General features: G+C 29.0%; 1 protein-coding gene across 1 annotated transcript; it reads left to right on the top strand.

Moving 5' to 3' along the window:
- The first annotated feature begins 868 nt into the window (after positions 1-868).
- LOC109792456 (cytochrome P450 71D11) lies at positions 869-10418 on the top strand. Its single transcript, XM_020351869.3, has 2 exons — positions 869-1942; positions 8714-10418. The coding sequence occupies exons 1-2, from the start codon at positions 1028-1030 to the stop codon at positions 9365-9367; spliced, it is 1569 nt and encodes a 522-aa protein (XP_020207458.2). The 5' UTR covers positions 869-1027; the 3' UTR covers positions 9368-10418.
- Positions 10419-11514: the final 1096 nt, after the last annotated feature.

Consider the following 11514-nt stretch of genomic DNA (forward strand, 5'->3'; position numbering starts at 1 on the left):
TAAATTCACTTTACTTAATGTTATTATTTATAAAATACTCATTTATTTAATTGAGATTGTCTTTTAAATAATCATTTTTATTCTTAATATCAAATTTAAAAATTAATAGTTTATAGGATATTAATTTATTTATTAAATGAGATTAATTCAATTATATGATAAGTATTAATTAATTTTCTTTGTTAGGATGATTTTTTTTATACTTAAATTCAAAATTGGAAGGAACATTAAAAGAAATCATTTTTTTTATAATTATTATGTTGATAATTACATTGTCACTTCTAAAATTTTAAAAAAAATGTCGATGAAAATGTTATTTTGTCATATTCTAAAGAAAAATTTATAATAAGTCTTCCATGTAAATGTTGACTTTTCCGATAAATATCACAATATTATTGAAGTCTTGACAAAAATTAATAAATACTTTTCATTGTAATTTTTCATGTTATTATGATGAAAGCAAGAATAAAAATGGAAGATTATTCTTTTTATATTCATAAAAATTAGAATAACGATAATAGAGAGATATTTTATAGTAAATTATTTATTACATTTTTCTTGGTAAATAATTAATATATATATATATATATATATATATATATATATATATATATATCATCCGCTCCAACAAAACAAGTACCTAATTCATTAATATTAATGAAAATAATTAAATTAATTAGTTTTAAAATCGATAGTATCACAAATTGAAATTCATTTAAAAATATTTATAAAATTAAATAATGTAAGCAATAATTATATTTAATTATAATACAGCTAATAAAAAAATAATTAATAACTTAATAACTGCATTTATTTTTATATATAAGAACACAAAATACACGTGGGTTATATCATTAATTAAACTCCATCAATATTTGTTGATATATATGAAAACGAAATAAACAGAGATTATTTCTACAGTAGCATAAACAGCAAAAAAAAAAAGAGACAACAACCAATAAAAGGCAATATTGATCCTGATCTTTATCAGGACTTAGAAAACACTTTGTTAGTCTCTTTTGTCACCATGGATTCCGAAGTACTTAACATCCTGGCCCTTGTGATGCCTCTTTTCCTCTTTGTGATTCTGGCACAGAAAATAGGGAAGAATGTTAAGAAAACTGATTCATCTCTAAAATTGCCTCCAGCACCATGGAAGCTACCTATTATAGGAAATACACATCATTTAGTAACATCAATACCACCACATAAAAGATTAAGAGACTTGGCCAAAATATATGGACCCTTCATGCATCTTCAACTTGGGGAGGTCTTCACAATCATTGTTTCCTCACCAAAATATGCTATGGAGATAATGAAAACTCATGATGTCATCTTTGCATCAAGGCCTCGCATTCTAGCCTCAGTTGTCTTTTCTTATGAATGCAAAGATATTGCCTTTTCACCTTATGGAGATTATTGGAGACAGTTACGAAAATTGTGCACAGTGGAGCTTCTCACCCAGAAACGTGTCAACTCATTCCAACCAATAAGAGAAGAAGAACTCGCCAATCTCGTTAAAATGGTTGCTTCACATAATGGGTCCCCCATCAACCTCACTGAAGCAGTTCTTTTATCAACATATAATATCATTTCAAGAAGTGCTTTTGGCATGAAATGCAGAGACAAGGAAGAATTCATATCGCTCCTAAAAAAAGTAATGACAGTTACAGCAGGTTTTAACATAGAAGATCTGTTTCCTTCTGCTAAATGGCTTCATCTTGTTACTGGTGCGAGGCCTAAACTCGAGAGGTTGCATCGACAAATGGATAAGATACTACAAAACATCATCGATGAACACAAAGAGGCAAAGTCAAAAGCTAAAGAAGACCAAGCTGAAGCAGAGGAATATTTGGTAGATATTCTACTAAAATTCCAGGATGGTAATGATAGTAACCAAAACATTTGCTTAACTATTAACAATATCAAGGCTATAATCATGGTAAGGATAACACCTTATAAATAAATTATTTCCTTTATGAAGACTAAATCTCATTATAGTTTCTATAGAAATTAGAGAAATGTTTAATTCTTACATCTGAATATCTCATATACATATGCTCTTCAAAATTATGCAGTATGTGGCAACTTATGTGTTGTATCATTGAATGATTTCTATATATATATATATATATATATATATGAGGAGGGTTCAAACGACACTGGTGTAACTTTTACTAAGTGTTTTATCGCTCAATAACTTTAATGTAAATTTTGAAAATCTAACCGTTAGATTGAAAGTTCATATCTCTTAGATCATATATGTCAAATTTTGTTAAAATTGAACAACAACTTGAAAGTAATCAAAGTGTTCATATTTTAGTATATTTTAAAATGTATATATTACGTCAATTTTGTTTTATAAGAATGAAGTATCAAATCATCTTAGATTAATATAAAATTTGACATATATGATCTAAGAGATATGAACTTTCAATCTAATGGTTGGATTTTCAAAATTCACGTTTAATATAAAGTTATTGAGCGGTGTAACACTTAGTAAAAGTTACACCGGTGTCGTTTGAACCCTCCTATATATATATATATATATATATATATATATATATATATATATATATATATATATATATATATATATATATATATATATATGAGGAGAAATTTGCATATTTCAAAATTACTCTACTCAATAACTCATGTTCTATATCAAATTTTAATGATTTAATTATTGAACTAAAAATTTTTAATGCATAGATCAAGTGTGTAAATTTTTTTAAAAAATTTGAAAACTAATTGTTACTGCATTTCATTAATTCAAATTGATAGATAATCATAAAATTATTTTATACTATGATTTGAATTAATAAAATAGAGTATCAAATATTTTTTAAAGTATTAAAAAATTTACAGATCGACTTGATTTTTTCATTAAGAACCTTTAATTTAATGGTTTGATCATTAAAATTTGATGTAAAAGATGAGTTATTGAGTGAAGTAAGTCTAAATAAACTTACTTTTAGAGTATATATATATATATATATATATATTTATATATATATATATATATATATATATATATATTTATATATATATATATATATATATATATATATATAGAGAGAGAGAGAGAGAGAGAGAGAGAAAGGATCTACTTACTCTAAGAGTAAGTTTTCTTAGGCTTACTTTATTCAATAACCCATGATCTACATCAAATTTTAACAATCTATCCATTAAATTAAAAGTTCTTAATGCATAAATCAAATATACAAATTTTAGAAAATTTTAAAAACTATATGATACTCTGTTTAATTAATTCAAATCAATAGGTAATCATAAAAGCATTTTATACATTGATTTAATTTAATGAAACATAGTATCAAATAGTTTTTAAACTTTTTAAAAATTTATAAACTTAATCTATGGATTAAGGACTTTTAATTCAATAGTTAAATGATTGAAATTTGATGTAAAATATGAGTTATTAAGTAAAATAAGTTTAGCTAGACTTATTCTTGGAGCAAGTGGATTATATATACATGAGGAGGGACCCACTTACTCCAAGAATAAGTTTACCTTGGCTTACTTCACTCAATGATTTATGTTCTACATCAAATTTCATTGATCTAACCGTTGAATTAAAAGTTTTTAATACATAGACCAAGTTTGCAAATTTTTGAAAAGTTTGAAAATTATTTGATGCGCCATATCATTAATTCAAATTAAGGAATAATCATAAAAATATTTTATACGTTGATTTTAATCTATACAACAAAGTATCAAACAACTTTAAAATTTTAAAAAAATTTGCAGAGTTAATCTATGCATTATGAACTTTTAATTTAACGGTTATATTGTTCAAAATTTGATATAAAACATAAGTTATTGAGTGGAGTAAGTGAGTTTCTCTACACACACACATACACACACACATATATATATGTGTGTGTGTGTGTAGAGGTTCCATTTACTTTAAGAGTAAATTTACTTAGATTTACTCTACTCAATAATTCATGTTCTACAATAAATTTTAACGATTCAATCATTAAATTAAAATTTCTTTTATAGGTAAAGTTTGTAAATTTGAAAACTATTTGATAATTCATTTCATTAATTCAAATTAATGGATAATTTTAAAAATATTTTAAAAGTTGATTTAAATTTATATAACGAAATGTGTGCGTACACACACACACACACACACACACACATATATATATATATATATATGAGGAGGGATCCACTTGTTCTAGGAGTAAGTCTCAGTAGACTTATTCCGTTCAATAACTCATGTTCTACGTCAAATGTCAACAATTCAATCATTAATGTAAAAGTTCTTAATGTATAAATTAAATCTATAATTTAAAAAAAAAATATTTGATACTTTATTTTAATAATTTAAATCAACCTATAAAAATATTTTTATGATTATCTAATAATTTAAATTAATGAAATAAAATATCAAGTAATTTTTAAAAGGGATAGATTTTAGAATATAAATTTTAAAAGAGATAGATTTTGAAAAGTTGAATAGTTGTGATGTTAGTTGGATGCTTTTAGGAGAGATTTTATTGATCAGTGAAGCTGCAGTACACAATTTGATATGATGTCTATTAATAGGCTGTTGCGCACATCCAGCATCCCTTTCAAATGGCAGTGAATTTTCAATGATTATTTATGTAGAAAATTCAAGTAAACAACACTATATCTAATTAATTCTACAATTTATTTGACCTATTTAGCTACTTATTTCTTTTACAAAATCACGTTACTATAATTGCCGGTAGTTTCTAGAATATCCATGTTTTCTTTTTCTATGAATTTGAATTAGTGTCTAATACTCCTCCTCGATGGCAAATTCTGAAAATTCTATACATGAATAATTCGTAGTAGAAAATCTATGAATAGTTTGTAGTTCCTCAAAGTTTATTCTAGATAATGTCTTTGTAAATATGTATGTTATTTGGTCTTTTATATTCAATATTTAAGTTGGATTCGCTTTATTCTCTACAGTTTTTAGTAATATTAGAAAATATTATTGAATTATGAATAAATGTTTCTAATTTACTTTTGTAGCATTTTATTAAATGTAAGATAAAATTTATATTACTAAAGATTATTAGTAACATTTTTATATATTAATGACAACATTTTAAAAATGTTATTAAAGTGGTTTTTATAATATTATAATAATATTGTTAAACTTTTGTAAATTTTATCAAATGATAATTATTATTAATCTAGATTGTACTACTATTTATATTTTATAACTCTTGCCAACGAGTTCTATGAAGTTAAAGATATTTTAAGTTAGTCATCATCAAATCTAGATGACATTATAAAGTTTATTTATCATAAGTTTCATCTATATACTTTTTATGTGTCATTCTTTTGAAGTGAATGTTAGGCAACAAGAAAGGATGGGGGTTTGAATTGTTGTCTCTCTTAAAAATCTATTATTTATTAAAATCGGTCCTTTTGAGCAACCTTTTCTTTAAACTTTTTGAGTAGAGTCTTCAATACTAGTCTTTTGAGAAGTTGAGTTTTAATTTGAAGCTTCTTGATAAATGATTCAAAGAGATGGACCTATGAATTAAGTCTTCAAGGCATCTTTCTTAAGAGAAAATGTTTATCTTGAACTCCCTTGATCAACAATGATTGTGTGCTCATGAATAAGCTACAACCATGGTGCTATATATCAGTTCAAGTAGCTTAATTGATTTCTGTGGTGCTTCTAAGCTGAAATACTTGTTAAGCTTTTGAGTACTAAATAAAGTAAATCTGAAACATTTAAACAAATCTATTGGTGCTCCACATGAAAACTCTTCATAGTTAAAACTTGAAACTAAATTTGTCATTATTAAAACATACATTAAGACAGAATTCAACATCTTTTACTCGATGAAGTTTGAAAAATAATTAGAGATTGAAGAAGTATATTCTTTATGAGTCATTCTTTTACTTGATGTGAGACTTAATTTTAGGAAACAATTAGAAAGAAAAAAACAATATTAAGATAAAAAAATGTTACTCTCTCTATATAATAATATTTAATATAAAAAAAAATATTACACTAACCTATTGAGTTAATTTATAGTAACATTTTAATAAATATAATTAAGTAGGCAAATATTGCTAAAGATGTTAAATGTAGTAGTGGTTGTTTGTGGTTAGCTCATGATTTTTCATAGCTCCTAGGTTCAAGCATAGTTGTATTGCAAATTTTGTGTGTGTGTGTGAATTTCTTGCCAATTCTTGAATTTCTTCTTAAGGTTGTTGCATTGGAATGGGTCAAAATATTGCATTTAACAACGTTTTCTTCTTCCCAAATTCAAGTAGCATTTTCATCAACCACAACATCTCAACTAATGGTGAGTTTCTTCGTTTGTTGGTTGTGAACTTAGTATCCTTTTGACTATGTATTGTATCCCAAGGATATTCCATGCATAGTCTTGCCTTCTAGCCTATGCCTTTTTTCTCTAGGAATATGTATGTAGCAAATATATATAGACTGAGATACTTGTAGGTGTTTAGCTAATGACTTTCACCTACTTGAAGTTTCAAAAAGGGTATTGTCTTGGAGTGCGCTTTAGTTGGACATTTGTTGTGTATATAGACTAAGTGTAAACCTTTTGTTGAAAAAGTGTTGAACAGATGTTGAGGAGAAGTATGTGACCGTACATCTTTACAAAACTTATCAAACTCATGTGAGTTGTACTTTTTGCTGCAATCACTTCAAAGTACTTTTATATGTTTTTCACTTTGCAACTCTAGAAGAGTTTTAAACTTCTTGAATATTTTGAAAACTTTTGATTTATCTTTAAAGAACTAAATCCATGTCATTCTAGAAAAGTCATAAGTTAAGAGGATGAAGTACCTATTGTTGTGAAGTTATGGTGTTATCATTGGTTCACAAATGGTGTGGTTCAACTCTAGCAACTCTTTAGTTTTGTATGCTTTTCTAGTTAAAAGTGATAGTCTATATTACTTATTGAGAAGACATCCTTCATAGGCTTTATTATTCTTTTAGAACTAGAAGATCTCTCATCATATTCTTCATAACAACTTCAAGGTTTGAGTGTTGAAGTGGCCAAATCTTTCGTCCCATATCCATGAATTATTAACTTGTGCTTTCATGTTAATGTTAATAGCATATTTGAAATTTATTGAAAAACTTTTATTTCCTTTATGCATTTTATTTGGGTTATTGTTTGTCTTTTTCTTATTCTAGATAGTGGATGTACCTTGTTCAAAATGAAGAACATGACCTTTCTCCATTATTTGACCAATATTTAAGATATTTTCGCCATTATTCTAGATAGTGTATTGATGAGTCCACTAGTTATGTCACTAATAAGGTGGACCAATCTTTGTCTAATCATAACCATGATTGCATTACATTTATAGGTAATAGAAATTATAATTTTTTAAATATTTTTCTTGACAAAGATATTTTTCTGATATATTTTCATTTGACTAACTATTTTGTTTGTTCTAGAATAGTAGTTTTTTATGTATGGTCTCATACTTTCCTTAATATTAAGAGAAATTCACATTTTAGAGTTTGAAATTTAACGTGTACCTTGTCACTTCTATATATCCCTTCTTTTCTACTCATGACATCGGCCCATTATTCTTGAAATAAGAATGTGTCAGCTACTACTTCTTGGAGAATAAATAATTTACTTAGTGGAGAATAAATAATGCCCTTAGTCATTCCACTTATTTTCCTTCAACTTCTTCTAAGCTATAGTAGAAATTGCATTGTCTGCGAGACCATAAACTTAAAAAGTAAAAATATGTCTTCATTAATTTTAACACACTAAAAATTATAATTTTCCCCTATGAAAAAGAGATGGAGAGATGATTGTTATATATATATAATATATATATATATATATATATATATATATATATATATATATATATATAGTGTTTGAGAAAATATTTTTAAAATAATGTAACATATAGTTCATTTTTTTTTTAAATAGTTGGAGGATATATTTACACCTAATAAATAATCGAATGTGTATATATATAAATGTTAGTTTTAGAAAATAAATTGTAGAAATCGTGATTTTTGAACAGTTGAATAGTACATTGGGACGTCAGTTGAATGCTTCTAGAAAGAGAGATTTTATTATCACTGAAGCTGCAATTTGCAATTAATTTGATAAGATGCCTATTATAGGCTCATTTACGCGTCATGCACTACCTTATAAATGGCGGTGAATGTGAATTTAAAGTTTGATTAAATACAAATTTATAAGTGGTTTTTAAAAAAATTATTAAAAAATTTTCTTTACTTTTAAATAGAAAAACTTTTAAAAGTATTTTTAATTTAATAATTTCTTGTATGTAAAAAATTATAGTAAAATCTGTAACTAATTCTTCTGCAATTTATTTGACCTTTCTGGCTTCTTTCTTCTTGAAAAAATCACGATACTGTATGTATTTGTTAGTTTCTAGTATATTTATTTCTATAAAAATTTGCATCAGTGTCTTAAAAGAGGATTTGTAGAAAGTTATAACTAGTTAGCTACTAATGGGGAAGTCAACTCTGAGGTATTTAACAACAAAGTTTGTTATAATGCATATGCAACGTTTTACGATCTAAAAAGTTAACATTCGATTAATGATTGTAATTGCAATTTATAATCTAATTTTCACTCTCATTTAAAAAAAAAATCAAATCCGTAATTATTTATTCAAAAATCTATGCATTAAAACTCACAAATAAGTAACTATTTTGCAGGACATCTTTACTGGAGGAGGTGAAGCAGAATCAACTACCATAAATTGGGCAATGGCAGAAATGATAAGGAATCCAAGAGTAATGAAGAAAGCACAAGTTGAAGTGAGAGAGGTGTTCAACATTAAAGAAAAGGTTGATGAAATTTGCATCAATGAACTCAAGTATTTGAAATCAGTTGTGAAAGAGACTTTAAGGTTACACCCTCCAACTCCTCTTTTACTTCCAAGAGAATGTGGACAAACATGTGAGATCGATGGGTATCATGTACCAGTCAAAAGTAAGATCCTTATCAATGCTTGGGCTATCGGAAGGGATCCAAAAAACTGGACTGAACCTGACAGGTTTTATCCAGAGAGATTCATTGATAGCTCTATTGATTACAAAGGGAGTAATTTTGAGTACATTCCATTTGGTGCTGGAAGAAGAATATGTCCAGGCATCACCTATGGATTAGCAAGTGTTGAAGAAACCCTTGCATTTTTGTTGTATCATTTTGATTGGAAGCTTCCGAACGGAATGAAAAGTGAGGACTTGGACATGACTGAGCAATTTGGAGCATCTGTGAAAAGAAAAGATGACCTATACTTGATGGCTGTTGTTTCTCATCTCGGTAAGATGGTAATTGCAAAGTACTATTATAAAATATATTACTAGTCTTTAAGTACTCTTTATATTTGTGTATCCCTATCTTGAAATTTCTCCTTTAAAGAATACGTAGCAACATCATCTACTTCACCTACAACCACAGGCTGAGGTCCATTTAAGTTAATTGATTTCTGATTCATATTTTGAAATGTCCATATATTGATGCTTGAAGAAGATCATTAAAATGATACTTGCATTATGGTTACCATACTATTCACTAGTTGATGAAATTAGGTTGAAGATGATTGGTGGAATCCTCAACTAGCTTCAAGGTGTTCTTAATCTTTTTCCATGTAATCCAAAAAGCTTCAAAACAAACATCAAATGGTGGAGAGGATAGAAGTTTGGTGTATCACTTCCAAGGGAAGATAAGCAAGAGTGCTAACTTGCCACAAAGAGAAAATCCATGATAAAAGTTCTTAAGGAGAAGTGTCTTTAAGAGAAAGAACTAAGACTTTTGGAAGAAGAAAACTCAATGTTATTTCTCACAATTCTTCAAAAGTGATTTAGTCATATGAGGAAAACCCTATATATAGGAGCAGTTAGTAGTTTGTGGTGCAAGCTAAGTTAACCTAGGTTAAAAATAACTTAAGTTAGGTTAACTTGAACTCAAAACTACTAACCTTAGTCTAGAGTTCCTATTCAGTCAACCAAGCTCCAAGTGTCACTATCTTATATCTAGAATGACAAATGAGAGCTTGCCATGTGGCAAAGCAAGGAAAGTGTGACTTATGCCACCATCCTAGATTGAGAAGAATCAATAAGAGCTTGCCACGTGGCATGGTGTGTTTGGTGTAAATAGACAAGACCATGTGATGTAACAGCCCAAGCAACCCGCATGAGGATATTGTCCGCTTTGGCCCACGGCCGCACGGTTTTGCTCTTGGCGATGACACGCATGCCACCCCAAAAGGCCTCCTCACAAGGAAGGTATCCACACCCATATATATGGCATGCTTCGTTCTCCTTCCTAACCGATGTGGGACTATATCCACCCCCCCTCAAGGGAGTCCAGCGCCCTCGCTGGCACACCGATCCGGGCCCCGGCTCTGATACCAAATGTAACACCCCAGCAACCCGCATGTGGATATTGTCCGCTTTGGCCGCAGCCCTCACGGTTTTGCTTCTGGCAATGGCACGCATGCCACCCCAAAACGCGTCCACACAAGGAAGGTATCCACACCCATATATATGGCATGCTTCGTTCTCCTTCCTAACCGATGTGGGACTTCACAATCCATGAGGACATTGCCAGAAGCAAAACCGTGAGGGCTGCGGCCAAAGCGGACAATATCCACATGCGGGTTGCTGGGCTGTTACATTTGGTATCAGAGCCGGGGCCCGGATCGGTGTGCCAGCGAGGGCGCTGGACTCCCTTGAGGGGGGGTGGATATAGTCCCACATCAGTTAGGAAGGCGAACGAAGCATGCCATATATATGGGTGTGGATACCTTCCTTGTGAGGAGGCCTTTTGGGGTGGCATGCGTGTCATCGCCAAGAGCAAAACCGTGCGGCCGTGGGCCAAAGCGGACAATATCCTCATGCGGGTTGCTTGGGCTGTTACAACGTCTAAATGGCTTGACTCTACTGAACCACAACGATTGACATGGTGATTAGAAATAACGTCCGCCATGGTGACCAGAAACAATTTATTTTGGTTTCTCAACTTTCAACAAAAAATGCATCATATGCTTTATCACATCTTAACAACACACAACTTACATCTTCAACTTCATATAACATACCACTTTCAACTTAAACAACAAAATTTCAACTAATGAAATATTACCACACATCATCACCATACAACATGACATTTCCTTGATCTCTATATTTCTCGGATCATGAGTTGTGACAACTTAATAGTCCCAAAATTTATAAAATAAAATAAGCATAATAAAATAAAATTTTTGATAATTATAAATACTAATTTAAATGCAAGTATTTTTTTAATATAATTAAATTTAAGATAAAATTTTAAATACAAAAGGGGTTGATTAAATATGATGTTTTCTTAACCTTACAATTTTTTCAGATACAGGTTGTGACAACTTGATAATCTTAAAACCCTTTAGTAATAACATATTCCATAACTTATAACTTTGTTAAATTTCCCATTTAACATTGAATGCAATGATTGCACAAGTAATGTGTAA

This window comes from Cajanus cajan, chromosome 11 (assembly GCF_000230855.2).
Source record: "Cajanus cajan strain Asha chromosome 11, NIPB_CcT2T_4, whole genome shotgun sequence".
In the NCBI taxonomy this organism is placed as follows: Eukaryota; Viridiplantae; Streptophyta; class Magnoliopsida; order Fabales; family Fabaceae; genus Cajanus; species Cajanus cajan.

Coding starts and splice junctions, on each gene's coding strand:
- LOC109792456 (XM_020351869.3), top strand. CDS start 1,028: ATGGATTCCGAAGTACTTAACATCCTGGCCCTTGTGATGCCTCTTTTC. Junction 1,943..8,713: donor ATATCAAGGCTATAATCATG/GTAAGGATAACA, acceptor ACTATTTTGCAG/GACATCTTTACTGGAGGAGG.